Below are 18897 nucleotides of genomic sequence, written 5' to 3' on the forward strand. Positions count from 1 at the left end.
ATGAGTGCGTTATTTGAAAGCCTTTATTATTCCTGCAGAATACCTATCACAATTCATAATAACTCTACTGATGGTGCCATTAAGGTTGCAAGCTGTCCTGCACGGACAGAGACAAGAGTATGGTTTTCCTGTCCACTGCCAAATCAGAAACTGTAACAAGGCCAGCAGAAGTGTCAGGTGCCAGGAGTAGTGTGTGTGTGTGTGTGTGTGTGTGTGTGTGTGTGTGTGTGTGTGTGGGGCGGGGGGGAATATGTCAAATCCTTGAGTTTCTTAACATTATCAACAGGAACAGTCAGAAAATAGTAATATGCAACAACAGAATGAAGAAATTGTTTTTGCATATTCTGGATCAAATTAAAGTTACACATCGATATCTGTTAAGTTTAATTTGTGCAATATAAAATGCAATGTAATCGCATGGTAACTATTAACTGTTTTGTTTATTTAAATAGTACACTGACCAAGCGATTCAGTAGTTGTCAAAGTAAAATAATTTACTTGAAAATAAGCACTCATGAATAAGGCATATGGCATCTTTCCTAATGGATCATGAGTAGGAAACTTGAGTCACACAAAAATGAAGACACTGTACAATATGTTGTCTGAAGCTCATACACTTAAAAAAAAGAAGTATGATATGTGTAAAGAGACTGTCGTATTAAGTAAGTCAAAAGAGAAACCTAAAATCTCGTTTACAAATTATGGAAAGCTATCGAACACCATTACTCATAAATAAAAAATAATTTGAACATATGGAAATAACAACTAATTATACATGAAATTCAACTTTTTAATAATTAGAGAAAATGGCCAATGATTTCTCACTTGCATAATAAGAATAATGACACAGTATGTTTGTACTTTATACTGTTATCAATTTTCATTTGCTCAAACTTCTGCAGTCACAAACAATTGACAGTGTTTCTATAAAGTGTTCATGTTTTATACTCACTGCAAGATGTAACTGAGTCTATCTTCTCAACTGAAACATTTCAATATTTGTTTTCTTGTGGTAGTTCACCAATTAAATATGACCAATAATATAAACTTTCCATGGAGATCTGGTTTTTCTCTTTATTGAATGATCTGATTCTTAATACTGACACTTATTTCTAAGGCAAATCACCTACATCTGTTCCTTCAGGGTACATTTTAGGATTTGCTGCAATAAAAGTTTCATGATTTTTGTGGATGTACATAAAAAACAATATTTCACAGCTTCAGTGTTAACATAAATCACTGTGAATACAAGAAAACCCTGCACTTTGCTGGAGCTACAATGAATCATCCATATAATTTCTCGCAGAGACCATATAATGCCTGTGATTGTGTAAGCAAAGGAATAGAACACCACTGGTAAACATGTCAGGTTTGTATGTTTCCAGAAGATTGTTGTGTACATTCAACATAGTTACCTGAAATGGTATGTTTGTTTACCTACATGATGAATTAATGGTCATTCCACACTGGCCTGTTGTTCCCTGCAGCATTGTAATGTCTGCTGTGTACTTCAAGCAGTCGTCCGATACATACTATATGGTTACTCCACTCCAGTTCATTAGTGACAGTGTGCACACCATTATTATGGTTCCAAGAGTGGAGATTTCCACAGACAAAGATGATACGTTTGTACCACTCAGACAAGCAAGTCTTTCTATGCCCCAAATTGCCTATAAGGACGACCTCGTAACACGACTCAAATTACTGACAAGTTCATCAGAATTACACACAAGAGAAACATATTAAAACAGCAGCACAAAGTACACAAAACTGGTACAAATGAACATGAAAAACTGTTTGATGACGGCTTGAAAGGAAGTGTGACAGAGAGGAAACCCCCTCTACAGACTGTAAATAAAAATAAGACACTTGAATGGGCTAGGAAACATAGTAAGTGGACACATGATGGGTGGAAGAAATTCATGATTCTTGGTACTAGAAGAAGACATTTGTTCGTCAGTCTGAAGGAGAAAAGATGACCCAGCAGTGCATTCTACCTACAGTTAAACACAATGGGGCTTCCATTATGGGTTGGGCATGTTTTGCAGTTGGTGACATTGTGAAATTAAAAGGATGCCGTATTTACTCAAATCTAAGCCGCACTTTTTTTCCGGTTTTTGTAATTCAAAAAACCGCCTGCGGCTTACAATCGAGTGCAAAGCAAGCGGAAGTTCTGAAAAATGTTGATAGGTGCCGCCACAACTAACTTCTGCCGTCGAATGTATGTAGCACTACACAGGCATCCTTTGTAGTTTGTAGGCACAAAGATAAATACTGGCGCCAAAACCTCTGCGTCAGTAAATAAAATTAAAAAAAAAATTAGAAGACGAGCATTTTTCTCCGCCCGAATTTCGACCACTGCATTTTCATACATTATCCAACAAAGTAAATACAAATTCCGTATTGTTCATCTTCGAATTTCAATGTACTACGAAAATCTGACTAGTAATACTGGGATTTTTGTCAATATGGCCAACTCTACGTTCTGAATTTTTCCCTACCTGTGAGAAGAGATGGTTGCTAATAGGAACCTGATGAAATTTGTATCACATGCAGTATTCTCTTCACCACAAGAATAATACGAATATAAACATTTTGCCATGTATTCTTTCGTGTTTGCTTCTATCTCATTTAAATCCTGTCTGCCAAATAAATTACGAAACTAGAGTGAGACAACAGCAAACGCGGAAGAATATACGTATCGTGTCATGTTTATATTCGTATTACTCTTATGCCTACAGTCAGAAATGAAGCACGGCAACTGACTAGATTTTTAAATCTAAGATGACTAATTTCTGTGCAGAATTTGATGTACTAAAGAAGCGGCCGCAAAGATTTTCAAACGGAGAAAAATTTTCGCCAAACTCTCGTTCAGAACATGTTATATCATACGCAGTCTATTATTTGGTTCTTGTTGATATTATCAAAGAAAGCAGCAGTGTAAGTAACAACAAATAGCAGTCTCTTGCCATTGTTTCGCTAATGTGACGATTCCTCTCTTTTTTTAATTGTAGGCGGCGGTAGCGTGCACAAAAGCAAGCCATGCCGCGAGCAGCGACAGGCCGTAAACACGCACTATCAGAATGCGACAAACAATGCATGACACAGTATAGTAATGCATTTTCAGCTTAGAGTGACTGACGTAAACAGCTATAACATTGAAAACGGCACTTATCAGATCAAAGCAAAATAAGCAATCGATTCAAACCAGACGAAGCACGTGAAGAAGGGAGGGTATCCGTATAAATACGGACGGAGCGCCTGACGCATAGCAATGGCTACCTGGTAAAGCTTAACTGCTAAGCTTTCGAGTCGAACCAAACTACTGTAGCTGTATCACTGTGGCTGTAACTTCATTCATTCGACCTAAATTGTGTCTCATATTACAATGGACCAACTTTGTTTCGATTTGGAGGTGCGGCCTAAAACTTTTCTCTCCCCTTGAATTTCGAGTCTCAAATTTCAGGTGCGGCTTAGATTTGGGAATTTTTTTTCCCTTATTTCGAGTCTCATATTTCAGGTGCGGCTTAGATTCGAGTGCGGCTTAGATTTGAGTAAATACGGTATGTATGGATCAGAAGCATTACCACTGCACATTTTGGTATCTTACAATACAATGCAGACTGTGCTTAATACGTGGAAGGTTCACAATACAGCACGAACATGACACAAAACTCTGGTTGGTGTTCTGAAAGAAGTACATTCCATCAAAGGAAAAACAGATAGCACTGAAATAAATGGTGTAGCTGTCCCAAAGCCCTAATTGTAATCCTACTGAAATGGTCTGGGATGAAGTGGACAGACATATCAGGAAAGTTTACACAAAAAGCAAGGAACATCTCTCGAATGTTGTTAAGGACGTGTGAAATCATATAGACTCACAATGTCTACAAAAATTTATTGATCACACCTCGAGTTTGTGGGACAGCCATTAAATCCAAAGGAGGACACTCTGAATGTAATTATGTTTTTGGAGAAATAAAGTTTTGTTTGTGTTCACAATTGAAATTTCAGATAACAGTCACAGTTTATTGAAACTAATGAGTGGTACTGTAAATAATGGAAACAAACTTGAGGACAATATTACAGAAAGAGAGTAGAAAGTAGGTGGAGATGAGATGGTACATAAATGGCAGGGCAAGAAAAATTTGACACAGCATTGAAAGACATACACTGAAACGAGGTGCTTAGAGTAGACATTTCTGCAGAATTACTGACAGCCTTGGGAGCCAGCCACGACACAACATTACAAAATTGTTTCATCTGGTGCGCATGATGTACAAGAGGAACAAGGTACTCTCATGGTTTCAGGAAGAGTAAAAATTTGTGTTCCAAAGGAGGTAGACTGTGACAGATGTGATACTATTGAACCGTCAGTTTAACAACCTATGGTTGCAAGATACTGACAATAGTTTATTTACAGAAGAATGAAAAAAATGGCGTAAGCTGACCTCGGCAAAGGTCTGGTTGGATTCTAGAGAAATACAGGAAAATGTGAGGCAATACTGACCTACATATTTTCCAATAAAAGAGTGTGAAGGAAAGCAAATCTACATTTATAGCGTTTGTAGATTTAGAGAAAGTTTTTGACAAAAGACTAAACTCTTCAAAATTTTTAAGATAGCAGAGATAAAATACAGGGAGCAAAATGTTATTTGTAACTGCAGTCGCAAAAAGTCAAAGGACATGAAATAGAAGCCCTACTTGAGATGAGAGTGAGACAGGATTGTAGCCTCTGCCCAAAGGTATTCAATCTGTACAATGAGCAAGATGTGAAAGAAACAAAACAGATATTTGGAAAGGGCATTTAAGCATAGGGAGAACTTAAAAGTTTTCCTATGGCACTCTAATTCTTCAGAGATGAATAAGGACTTAGAAGAGCACTTAAACATAATGGATACTGTCTTGAAAAGAGAAATAAGATGAACATCAACACGAGTAATTGAATGTAGTTGAATTAAATCAGGCAATGATGAGGGAATTAGATTAGGAAATCTGAGACTAAAAGTAGCAGACTCGTTTCCAAAGTAGAGAGGACATAAAACACAGAATTTATGAAAATGAACAAGTTGTTAACATCTAATAATGCCAATTTAAGTGTTATCCTGTTTTCTCTGAAGGTGTCTGGAATGTAGCCTTGTATGGAGTGAAACAAGGATGATACACAGTTCAGACAACAGGAGAATAGAAATTTTTGTAATATGGTATTATAGAAGTATACTGAAGATTAGATTGGTGGACAGAATAAAAAATAAGGTGGTACTGAGTCAAAAATGGAAAAAAGAAAGTTGTGGCATTGTGGCACCATTTGATTAAAGGAAAGGATCAGATGGTAGGGTACACCTGAAGCCTTAACAAATTGTCAATTTGGTACTGGACGAAGCCTTGAAGAATACAGTGCACAGTTTTAAGTGGATGCAGATTGTGGTAGTTATGCAGAGATGAAGAGGCTTGTACAGGGCAGACTAGTACAGAAAGGTGCATCAAAACAGTCTTCAAACTGAAGATGACGACAACAACAACATTACCCCGTAGAGACCAAACTGTGTTGGCAAAGGTAAAAATGCTTCTGATTTTGTAAAGACATTAATGCATGAACTGGTTTCTGAAACAGCTTCACAACCATAGTATTCCACAAGTGGCTCTTTATGACCTAATGGCTAGCATGCAAATATCTTTTCTGAAAAAATAAAAAATTTGTGTTTCACTGGACTGAAGCATATTGTGTTAGGAAATTTCTATCTTCACAGATTTGTGTAAAATTTTCTTATAAATCTGCCTTTATATATTGGTGTAAAATTTATGAGCATACATTAAAAAACGAATATATTTATCACCTTCCTTTCTTGTTCTTTCCTCTTAGACAAAAGATATCTAAGTTACTGGATATTTGCACCTCAACACTACAATGGGATTCTTGAAGCTTTCCCTGCTAGCCCTCTGCACCCCGACCACCTCCACTTTGCCCCATGTTCCTAACTTCACTCATCCTGCACCCACAGCATCTTCCTTGCAGTCTCTCTTTCCACTATCTGTTACTTCCTCCTAAATCACTCCTCTACATCACTGTCATCGTATACTCCATCAACTCACCAGTGCCGCTGCATGAGTCATATTCCTATCCCACTCAACTCTGCCTCCCTTTTAGCCATTTGCCACCTTCCTCCAATCTGCCTCCTTTCTTCCCTCTTCCACATCACCTGACACCACATCAGTTCCAGCCCTGTGTATTTAGCCAGAACACTGTAGCTTTGCTTCTCTCTCTCTCCTCTCTCTCTCTCTCTCTCTCTCTCTCTCTCTCTCTCTCTCTCTCTCTCTGTGTGTGTGTGTGTGTGTGTGTGTGTGTGTGTGTGTGTGTGTGTGTGTGTGTGTGGGCGCGGACGCACGTGCGCGCGTACGCGCGCGCATGCGTGCACCAAGGCCCACGAGAAGGTAGGCCCAGCAGCCATCTCTGGCAGAGAGCAAGTAACTATTTCAGACGAGTTAATAAATCTTGTCTCTGCATTTAAATGTATGCAAGCTCTTTATTGCACATGGCAAAATTAATACCTTTAGTGGGTACCTTTTTCAATTACATACTAGTTTCCCATAGGCCATTCACAGAGCACCGCGTTCGCAAATTGTGGCAGACAACCTGACTAGTGTGACTTCAGAAGTTCATTGCAGGGCTCTCATCTCTTGTGGGCCCTGGTTTGCGCCCAAAAGCTTAGCAGTGTTTTCAATCTTTGTTTATGTGCTCTCAATCACTCAATGCCTCACTGTACAATGAGTTGTTATGTTTACTCCTTTCATTATTTATACTAATGTAAGAGGGAGACAGGCCATTTTTATACATTCTGCAGCCATGTATACAGCACTACTTTCGAGGTATTCTGGATTAAACAGCTCATAACATAGGACACCAATAATATCTTATTATTCTCATTTTCTGGAAGGAAGTACAAGTTGAATTTCACTTTTCCTGTGCACCATGCAGGAAGGAAACAACTACAAAATCATTTACTACTTTGTAGATCAAAGATTTAATTTTGTTGAAGGGTGACAATTGGTACGATGATGGTGTGTAATTTCAGTACAATGCCTGTTTAACTCCAGAGCCAAGTTATTTAAAAACAGCCCTCTACTCTCCATTTTCTACAAAGTGCAGCAGAAGTACAGGCAACTGTACAATGAAATGTAAATTAAGAGCAAGTAAACCACAAAGGAGCACCACTGCTATATTCAGATAGGTTTTTCATTTGACAAATATGGAGAATTTGGTAAATAAACAGAAATAGGTAAATTGTCCTGCATAAAATAGAAAATGATCCCACAGAACCTTGCTGTTCTTATTTTATTAACTTTTTGTGAGCCTTTCCACATTTTTATCTGGTATTCTGTTGTTAAAATTTGTGTTTCACTGGACTGAAGCATATTGTGTTAGGAAATTTCTATCTTCACAGATTTGTGTAAAATTTTCTTATAAATCTGCCTTTATATATTGGTGTAAAATTTATGAGCATACATTAAAAAACGAATATATTTATCACCTTCCTTTCTTGTTCTTTCCTCTTAGACAAAAGATATCTAAGTTACTGGATATTTGCACCTCAACACTACAATGGGATTCTTGAAGCTTTCCCTGCTAGCCCTCTGCACCCCGACCACCTCCACTTTGCCCCATGTTCCTAACTTCACTCATCCTGCACCCACAGCATCTTCCTTGCAGTCTCTCTTTCCACTATCTGTTACTTCCTCCTAAATCACTCCTCTACATCACTGTCATCGTATACTCCATCAACTCACCAGTGCCGCTGCATGAGTCATATTCCTATCCCACTAAACTCTGCCTCCCTTTTAGCCATTTGCCACCTTCCTCCAATCTGCCTCCTTTCTTCCCTCTTCCACATCACCTGACACCACATCAGTTCCAGCCCTGTGTATTTAGCCAGAACACTGTAGCTTTGCTTCTCTCTCTCTCCTCTCTCTCTCTCTCTCTCTCTCTCTCTCTCTCTGTGTGTGTGTCGGTGTGTGTGTGTGTGTGTGTGTGTGTGTGTGTGTGTGCGCGCGCGGACGCACGTGCGCGCGTACGCGCGCGCATGCGTGCACCAAGGCCCACGTGAAGAGGCTTGTACAGGGCAGACTAGTACAGAAAGGTGCATCAAAACAGTCTTCAAACTGAAGATGACGACAACAACAACATTACCCCGTAGAGACCAAACTGTGTTGGCAAAGGTAAAAATGCTTCTGATTTTGTAAAGACATTAATGCATGAACTGGTTTCTGAAACAGCTTCACAACCATAGTATTCCACAAGTGGCTCTTTATGACCTAATGGCTAGCATGCAAATATCTTTTCTGAAAAAATAAAAAATTTGTGTTTCACTGGACTGAAGCATATTGTGTTAGGAAATTTCTATCTTCACAGATTTGTGTAAAATTTTCTTATAAATCTGCCTTTATATATTGGTGTAAAATTTATGAGCATACATTAAAAAACGAATATATTTATCACCTTCCTTTCTTGTTCTTTCCTCTTAGACAAAAGATATCTAAGTTACTGGATATTTGCACCTCAACACTACAATGGGATTCTTGAAGCTTTCCCTGCTAGCCCTCTGCACCCCGACCACCTCCACTTTGCCCCATGTTCCTAACTTCACTCATCCTGCACCCACAGCATCTTCCTTGCAGTCTCTCTTTCCACTATCTGTTACTTCCTCCTAAATCACTCCTCTACATCACTGTCATCGTATACTCCATCAACTCACCAGTGCCGCTGCATGAGTCATATTCCTATCCCACTCAACTCTGCCTCCCTTTTAGCCATTTGCCACCTTCCTCCAATCTGCCTCCTTTCTTCCCTCTTCCACATCACCTGACACCACATCAGTTCCAGCCCTGTGTATTTAGCCAGAACACTGTAGCTTTGCTTCTCTCTCTCTCCTCTCTCTCTCTCTCTCTCTCTCTCTCTCTCTGTGTGTGTCGGTGTGTGTGTGTGTGTGTGTGTGTGTGTGTGTGTGTGTGGCGCGGACGCACCAAGGCCCACGAGAAGGTAGGCCCAGCAGCCATCTCTGGCAGAGAGCAAGTAACTATTTCAGACGAGTTAATAAATCTTGTCTCTGCATTTAAATGTATGCAAGCTCTTTATTGCACATGGCAAAATTAATACCTTTAGTGGGTACCTTTTTCAATTACATACTAGTTTCCCATAGGCCATTCACAGAGCACCGCGTTCGCAAATTGTGGCAGACAACCTGACTAGTGTGACTTCAGAAGTTCATTGCAGGGCTCTCATCTCTTGTGGGCCCTGGTTTGCGCCCAAAAGCTTAGCAGTGTTTTCAATCTTTGTTTATGTGCTCTCAATCACTCAATGCCTCACTGTACAATGAGTTGTTAAGTTTACTCCTTTCATTATTTATACTAATGTAAGAGGGAGACAGGCCATTTTTATACATTCTGCAGCCATGTATACAGCACTACTTTCGAGGTATTCTGGATTAAACAGCTCATAACATAGGACACCAATAATATCTTATTATTCTCATTTTCTGGAAGGAAGTACAAGTTGAATTTCACTTTTCCTGTGCACCATGCAGGAAGGAAACAACTACAAAATCATTTACTACTTTGTAGATCAAAGATTTAATTTTGTTGAAGGGTGACAATTGGTACGATGATGGTGTGTAATTTCAGTACAATGCCTGTTTAACTCCAGAGCCAAGTTATTTAAAAACAGCCCTCTACTCTCCATTTTCTACAAAGTGCAGCAGAAGTACAGGCAACTGTACAATGAAATGTAAATTAAGAGCAAGTAAACCACAAAGGAGCACCACTGCTATATTCAGATAGGTTTTTCATTTGACAAATATGGAGAATTTGGTAAATAAACAGAAATAGGTAAATTGTCCTGCATAAAATAGAAAATGATCCCACAGAACCTTGCTGTTCTTATTTTATTAACTTTTTGTGAGCCTTTCCACATTTTTATCTGGTATTCTGTTGTTAATCAGAATTCTTTTGGAATGGATTTCACAGAAAATAGTCACATCACAGAAAACAGTTGATTTAAGCACTAAAACAATAGTAGGCGTTAAGTGACTGCTCGTTCCAAAATATGAACTAATACTAACTCGAGGCAAATTCCAGCAACAAATAGTAAATGTTTCATAGTTTCATCTTACCTTTTTTGTTTGCTTACAGTCTCTCTCTTCATTCTAATTAAGTAACATTAATTAACTCATTACAATTAATTTTGTACTGTTTGAGAGATTTTTTTTTTTGATAAATTGAATCCAGTAAGAAAATAATGATCTTATATTGTGGTAACTCATTAGCATGACAGACTTGATTTGTGCACCCAGTGGAAATGAAATTTGCAATTACTACAAAGAAAAAGGTTATAGTGTTTCATTTGATTCACACTACTTGTAGTACTAAAACATTTATAAAAAAATATATGATAGTTAGCTACATCATTCTTAGGTGCATACTACCCAAGCAATTATAGGCAATACATAAAGACACTACACTGTTCCAGTCACAACTTGAATGGTGGTGTTCTATTAGTGCTACATTATTGCAGGGAGACACACACCCTTAAATAACTCACTCTCTCTCTCTCTCTCTCTCTCTCTCTCTCTCATGCCAATCTCAAGCACACAAAAACACAATGGTCACATAATATACCAGTGGTAAACATATATTATCTTGCACAGCATTGAACTGCTGCTGAACTGTACATATATCTTATTATTTTTTCTAAAAAAAATAATAATATTTCAATCGATAAGCGTGGCTGTGTAACGTAACAATAAATTATTTATAGATACACAAATATGTAAACAGTCTATGAAAAAATGTACAAAGCATTTACACCAAATAGAAAGCTCATCAATAAAATAACTGAATAACACGCATAAAAATTGTATGGATAAACAATACAGCAACAGAAATATCTAACAACACTACAAACTGCAACAATTACAAAACAATAATTTAAATTATGAAACATATGTTACAAAAGAGGTCATAAGTAATGGCCATATAACAATTCACTATAGGTTTAATATTGAAACAGACTCCCAGGGTAATAACTAAAACTGGGAAATTTTCTTATAATAAATAAGAAATATGTACCATTTCACTGTCTGTGGAATGCAACATTTACACAATAGTTTGTACAAACAATTTCTATAACCTGAGATCAAAGAACATTAAAACATTCAGGCTCCAGAAAACCCATAAACTTCAAGCACTCTTATTTCGAAGTCCCCACTGGCGCACAAGGGAGGATTGTTGAATGTGAGGCAACGATCTGTTTTGCCAAAGCGAATATTTTCATCCATCCAAATGGCTTGTCCCTCACTGTAATGAAGACAGAGAAATACATTTAACAAAGACACAATCTCTAAGATCAAAAAAGTATATGTAGATTATGTGCAACTTATTTTGAGAAACACTGTCCCAGTTGCTGCACCATATTTAATGAATTGACAAAACATTATCCTAACCTGATTATCTCTGTACCGGCATAATAAAATATTGCTCCGTTTGTTTCCAATGGTTTCCCGATATTTAATGTCCAATGATGGTGTAATGTACAATGAGCAGTCACACAGAGGGATATTAAAAATAAAAAAGAAGTGAATGAATAATAAATAAGTAAACTTACATCTGTTTTACAAAGAAATACAAATAATGAAAAAAGGAAACCCAAAGGCCTAAAATATTTCTTTTTGTAATGTATGACAAAATAATCTGACACACTTTTGTCACAAAAGCTGCGATATTTGACACTTTTGCCAATTATTTTGTATTAAACAGGACATTGGAGGCCAAGTACAATGTTGGACAGGACCAGGATTCCAGTAACCTTTGTAAGTGATATAGGGAAAGTAAAAGTAACTTAAGATTTAGATGACTGAACAGGAAATTGATCCCCATGTGTGAGTCCACTGCTTCAACCACTGCACCATCTCACTTGGTGTGAGCAAAAAAGGAATTAGAATGAGATTATTAAGACTTACAGCACCAAGTCGTTTTTGTTTGTTAAACCACAGGTTCTTCGTATTTGTTGACAATAACTCAAGAGCGTCAGAATATGGGACTTCATACTGGATTTTTAAAAAAGTACGAAGTACTGATACAAATGTTTTTGAAACGTTTATTATGGTTACACACATTCCTTTTACCACTCACCAAAAATCACAAGGATTAAATTATGAACACATTGCATTTTTAACAGTATCAGTGTTCTTCAAGAAGTTTCTGCATGGTGTCCACGTATATGCTTAAAGTAATCTCTCTGTAGCTTCAAACAACCTGGCTACCAGATCAGGACTTGGAACATTAAGACCTTAGCATTTTAATCTACCAGGAAGTTTCAAACCAGTACACACACAGCTGCAGAGTGAAAATCCACTCTGGAAACATCACTGTTGCTTATTCCCAAGAATCAACTACTTTCTCGAATTTTAATGGACTATCTAACTCTAAATATAGTAATCCGACATTTAATGAAGCTGGTTATGTTGGCATGTTTACAGATGTAACTTAGGGTCTATCAATACTTACCCTCCACCAATGGTTAACATTTTTGAATCGGCAGCCATGAAGAGCTCTGCTGAATGGTCAATATTAGGATCTCCATTACTGCAATCCATGCCTACCCACGGGTATTTGGCACGTTCTGGATATAAACTAAAAAGGAAAGTCTCACCGGTCCCAAAGTAGGCTTGCCTGTTGCCATGATTATCTTTGAGATTTCGCTCATACCACCGAGTTGAACAATATGCTCCAAACACCTGTAAAATGAAATACCCAAGTCAGATTTTTTAACTTCTACCAGAGTGATTGATAAAATGGCTGTATCTGGATATCCATTTTGTTTGATGTCATTCTTCTTCTCAATATTCAACAGAGTCTAGTCGGAATCCAGACAACAAATATATTCAAAACCAGCAATTGCAGCACCTAATAAAGTCAACTAAATCTGAAATGCTGTATAAGAAAAAGGAACTTAGTTTGACATCACATACACCATTTTTCAGAATACATGGCTCATCGTTTCTATGTCCAAGAACATAGACCAAGCAAGAATATAGAGGTATTTGTGGAGAAAATAGAATGTTTCTTAATTGTGTATATCTAAAATGACACTCACTGAAAGGAAGCGGAATGATAATTAAATTTATAAATGAGCTGTCAGGAGACTGTATCGAAAGCCAGTGTTTCAGTTTTCCCTATTTTATTCGGATATTTTCTGCATAGCTCAAGTTATGTGTAAGTTCTCTAACTGAAGAAATTAGATTGATCTGCTTTCTTTGTTGTATTGCCACCCTGAATGCATTTTCTAACCAAAGAATGTAGCACATTTGTAGTTTTATTATTATGTGTATGGCCCCCACCATCACAGACAGGACATGCTCAACATCAAGCTAGAATAAAAAACACCACTTATCAGGGAAAATAAATACCCTTCAGTGGAGCTGCTTGGCTAAAGTCTCTGGTGCCATAGCTGCACTAATGGTGTCAAGCAGCTGGCGCAGCATTTCACCCTCATGGCCGGTCTCAGTGTGCTGGTACAATTACTTGCTCAGCAACTGACACTGTTACTGAAACTCAGGGGACTATGTAACATCTAGCGCATCTGTACGTCAATATGCCTGGCTCTGGTGCATATGAGTGCTGGCCGCTCAGGGGGGGAAAGAGAGAGAGGCATCCAGTTCGTAACTCCTGTAGAAAAAGCTACCATAGTGTGACACAGAAGTAACATTGCTCTGCTGCCACCCACTGGAGCAGTCTTCAATGTCCACCACTGTATGGCAGAGCCTGCCATATGGTCCAGCATCAAATTTGGTGGTTGAGGGTTAAGCTAGCACCCTTCTAGTAAACAAACTGCTTAGTGACTACTGTCATCAGGTGCTGCCAGCCAGATGTCGGGGGTTGAAGTTCACAACCTCGGTGACACATTCTTTACCAGAAGCCATTACTGGCTCAGCCAGCACTATCATTCTGCTGTTGTTATGCAGGGCTCCAGGACAAGCAGCAATTCAGCATAATCCCCACTGGGTGTCTCTCAAGCAAGCACACTCTGTTCTGAGCCACACTGCACTGTTTACAGCTGTGCCAACTGCCGTAAGTGGACAATAGTGCCAACCTGTGAGAGACTAAATTTGCCCTCTGCTTCCATTAGAGAATGCGGACGCCTGGGATGAGAGGATCATATGTAGCATCTTGAGGAGTCTACGCCTGACCTGAAATCCTGTAATGTGCATGTAAAAGTCGTTACAAGTTCAATACATTAGAACACTGACACAAATCCTTATCTTATACACAGGGTAACATTAATAAAACTGAAAAACTGCAGGGACTGGAGGAATAAAGATCCCGTGAACACGTGTCTGCACATGCATTGTTGCCATGGTACATGGCACTGATAATGACAGTTCCTGTGACCACATGCCATCAGTTTCCTGTGTGTTACAGGCTGTGTGATGGATGCAGTGTACTTTAAGCAGCAGAATGGTCTGGTTTTCATGTCAGGAACGAGCCGAGATGGTGTTTGTGTATGGCCAGGCAGATGGAAACAATCGAGAGGCAGCAAGGGTATACCAAAAAACAAGTACCCTCACAGACAGCAACCACATCACACAACATTTCAAGCCCTTTTTTTGTGTTTGTATGATCATGGGTTCTTTCAGAGAGACAAATGTGCAGGGAGCTGGCAAACTACTTGTACACCAGATATGGAGAATGGGGTTTTACAGGATATCGAGATGAAGCTAGTACAAGTACAAGCTTCAGGCAAGTGGCCTGCCAACATTGTCTAAGCCAAAGCACAATTACTGTAAGCCAAAGTACAATTAAGTATATCCCGCATGACAACCACTACTATCCCTATCACCTGCAATCCCATGGAGGCCACTCTGAACATCTGTTACGACGTGGTTGCGATGCAGCTCTGTACTGTATTCTGGGATAATTTGTTGTTGTTGTCACGCACTGCCCATGTCCAGACACATGTTCACAGGGCCTTTTCCCCCCATTTCCAGTCATGAATCTGTCTCTGCAGTTTGTCGGGTTTATTAGTGTTCACCCAGTACATCATGAATGCTGAAACAGCCAGATGGATTTGGCTGAAATTTACAATGAAGACACATTATACCCTGTATTAACAAATACACTAACTTTTATCCCGAAAAAGTCACTGCTCTTGTGGGATGGTCATCAAGACTATTATTCCCGTTGGTTGGTCAACATGGTTACTGTTCCCTTGGAATGTCCAATGTGACTTTTTAGCCATCCATGAAAGTCAACTATCAAATGAATGCATAAAGTTTAGCACAGAGATTAGTTTTTAACCATTTGCACAAGTGAAGTAAATATGTACACACATCCAGGACACCTCCTGTAGGATAATGTCATCACTAAACTCGGTAACAATTTAACATATGCTCATGATACATTTCACACCATGTAAAATGTTGTGGAAGTGTACTGAATTGTGATATTATCAGGATTCTTGAACACTGATTTGGATTTTCAGTCCAGATTTGATCGATTCATAGTTTTTTAATGATTTTGTTTGCTTGGCTTATTTCTGGGATTTTGATATTTATATTTCGAATAGGTTTTTGGTTGTATATTTATAGGCAATTTTTGGATTAATTATATTATTTTAGGGTTAGTTTAGTCAACAGATTTGGTTGTTGAGGTAGGATATCTTATGACACTAGTTCTCTAGTTTAGGTATTACTTGCAAATTCAAGCTGAATCTTTTACAGAGCTCACAATGAGCTTGAGCTATAAAGATAGTCAGACAGCAAGAAAGGTCAGTTCTAGCTGAAGAGGAGAAGAATCTAGCAGGCAGAGCATCAGGCAGATGCTCGAGCAGCTGAAACCTTAGCATAGGCTGATACTCCATGTTAGCAGAATGCTCACTGCATTGCATCTCAGAATGCTGTTGAGATACCAGAGCAGCGTGATGCTTGACGACACAACATTGCAGAATGCATGGCCTCTCAGTGTGCTTCGGAGACAACCGAGAAGCTTGCTTCTCGGTGTCAAGAGAATGTAGAGTGCATGGCTTCCTAGCGTGCCTCTGAAACAGCCGAAGAAGCAGATGCACACCAACTTGGTGTTGCTCAATGACAAGCTGAACATTGGTAAATATCTGCAAGGAATACCTGGGGACTTTCTAAAATGTGCTTTCAACTATGATCTAACTTTTAGATTTAGATCTAACTTTAGATTTAGAGAAGCTGGTTGATCCATTAAAGGAATTATTTTCTGGAGAGTCTGATGAGTCACAGCCATTCCTAAACTCTGGGAGTTTATTCAATAATACAGTGATTGGATTAAATGGTTAATTTGACAGTAAATGTGTAATTATTACTACAGACAGTGTCAAACTTCAATAACAATCATTACGTACTGTTGCAACATGGTCAAACTGTGAACTGTATCGCTTCCAATAGTTACTGTGCACAGCATTTTCGTATTGATATGACTGTTAGACTTCAATGACAGTTAATTTAGAACTTTAAGAAGTGACTTAATTAATTATTTGTTTGCCACACATGAACTTTTGTGAATAGGGCAGTGTTAGGCCACTGCATTCGGAAAACATATTACAGTGCACAACCGAGTGTAGTATGTGGCTGGTCGATTATCTGTGCACAATTTAATTAAGAGAGGCTATCTGGCCATAAACATTAGTTCATTCAGCAATCAAAGTACACTTAAAGTCCTGGAGCTGTAACCCTACTTTTGAACATCAACTTTCCACCTAGATTCAACAGAGGTGCAACTGCCGAGGTCATATTTGTACAGGTAATGGTTTTTTATGCTACACCATGCTCGCCCCTCCTTTCCAAAATTTGTGATGCCCACGTTAACGTGGTGTTGTGTAACACGGTCCAGGCAGTTAAATACATCTGTAAGCACATACACAAAGGCAATGACCAAATGATATTTACTAAGCAGCAGCTACACTAATGCCGACCTGAGAGACGAAGTGCAGATGTTTAGAAAATGTGTAAGCAGTAATACAGTGGCATGGTGGATACTGGGCTCGCCGCTTCATAAGGCACCCAGTGACACCCCTTGTGGTGCACCTTCCCAATAGTGAGCGCATTTACTTTATGGAGGCCAACTTGCAAGACTGAGTAATGACATTGGCCATGCACAACCACTCTCATTTTGTTTTTCTGTCTGTACCAGATGGATGACTTTGCCCAGATTTTGTTGTACACTAAATATTACACATGGAACTTATCAGAGAAAGAATGGAAGCACCATCTGCAGTGCACCCCCCCACTGACAGCTAGTATGGTGTGAAGGCCTCAGATGCCCTAGGCAGAATTTAAACACAGTGCACATAACACACTTTCAGTGTTACAGTGCACAGTTGCTGCTGACATGCATCCGGAGCCCCATCAGTTTTTAGGCCTTTGAAAAAGTCGACGGTTAGATGGGACTTTTGGAAGATGGTGGCCTCTAGGATACTACAATGGAGGATGCTTATTATGCCGGTCAGTGGCCAAGTTAAGATAGCTCTTTGTTATCATGTTGAGCACCTGTGGACCCTTGAGCCCCATGTAACTTTGGGACAAATATAAAACAACATTATTGGAAGACATCACACACAAGTACCAAAGGGCAGCACAGGCCACCGACGACATATATTTTAATGAAGCACTGAAACTTACTGAGGATAAAGTTTTCTCAATGGTGGGAAAACGGCTATCTGAATTCGGCCTGCCCATTCTCCAATGAACAAGAGGTTTGTCCACTGATTTGATCAGGGAGCTCCCTTATGACACCACAGTCTTGGAGGCTCTCAAGTCGCAAAAACTAAGCCGCAGCTATTACCAGGGCAAAGGTAAATTTTTAATAAAATTGTAGAAAGGCGTCTTTACTTCTTGGATGCACCAGGGGGCGCTGCCAAGATGTTGTTGTTGAATTTGCTGCCGGTGCAGTTGTGCAAGAACAGGACTGTCACCCTAGCTGCTGCATCACCTGGGAAAGTCACAACCCTGCTCAGTGGAGGAAGAACTGCCCACTCGGTGTTCAAACTTCCACTGGATCTTGTGAGGAAGGAAATGCCCTCTTGCGATATAGATAAGAGCAGTTTTTGCGGTACTCTGCTGCAGCAGTGCAAATTGATCGTGTGAGATGAATGCTCGAGGTCACACAAGTGTGCTATCAATGCACTTTCTGAATGAAGAATGTTGATGGATGGAGTGGTGGTCTTGTTTACAGGTGACTTCTGACACTGTTAGTCACCAAATTAGCCTCCGTGGTAGACGAGATCAATATGTGCCTCAAGACTTCACTGATGTGGGCACTGATAGAGAGATTGCACCTCACAAGTAGGATGAGAGTACAATCCTTCAACAACCAGGAGTATGTGCTCTTTGCTCAAAACCACCTCGAGATTGGCAAAGGCTGCATGGTAATGAATATGGAAGGCCTAATAAAATTTGAAAGGTGCTCCTGCAATGTTAGAAGCTTGGAAGGTAACATAATTAATGAAGTTTTTCCAAGCTTACAAAAACACTTTAGCATCAAGGAGTGGTTTACATGGAAGAGCAATTAGGGCCCCTAATAATGAATTGGTGAAAAACACAAATAAAAACGTTATTGATCTAGTACCAGGTGAGGTGACCACCTACATGTCAATCAATACAGTGATGAGAAGTGATGACAACTACAGATCCTGTATAATTTATAGACTTGTTTTAGTTGTCAGGAGTGTCTTCCCACAAGTTGGAGCTGAAGTTGGGTGTGCCTTTAATTCTGATTTGTAACCATGATGGACCAAGTTTGTGCAGTGACACCAGGTTACACATTACAGAGTTGAAAAGGCACATTATAGAAGCTCTTTCACCCTAACATGGCCAAAGGAGAGAC

At 39.2% G+C, this 18897-nt stretch overlaps 1 protein-coding gene across 5 annotated transcripts in view; it reads right to left on the reverse strand.

Annotated features, from left to right (window-relative positions):
- Positions 1-9921: 9921 nt before the first annotated feature.
- Positions 9922-18897, reverse strand: part of LOC126162182 (GTPase-activating protein skywalker) — a 310386-nt gene continuing 301410 nt past the window's right edge. For all 5 annotated transcript variants that reach the window (XM_049918508.1, XM_049918507.1, XM_049918506.1 and 2 more), the window contains 2 exons: positions 12556-12785; positions 9922-11346 (listed from right to left, as the gene is read on the reverse strand). In XM_049918508.1, the coding sequence (XP_049774465.1) occupies positions 11205-11346; positions 12556-12785 (372 nt within the window). In that variant the 3' untranslated portion in view covers positions 9922-11204. The remainder of the gene's footprint in view (positions 11347-12555; positions 12786-18897) is intronic.

The sequence above is a fragment of the Schistocerca cancellata genome, chromosome 2 (genome assembly GCF_023864275.1).
Source record: "Schistocerca cancellata isolate TAMUIC-IGC-003103 chromosome 2, iqSchCanc2.1, whole genome shotgun sequence".
Lineage (NCBI taxonomy): Eukaryota > Metazoa > Arthropoda > Insecta > Orthoptera > Acrididae > Schistocerca > Schistocerca cancellata.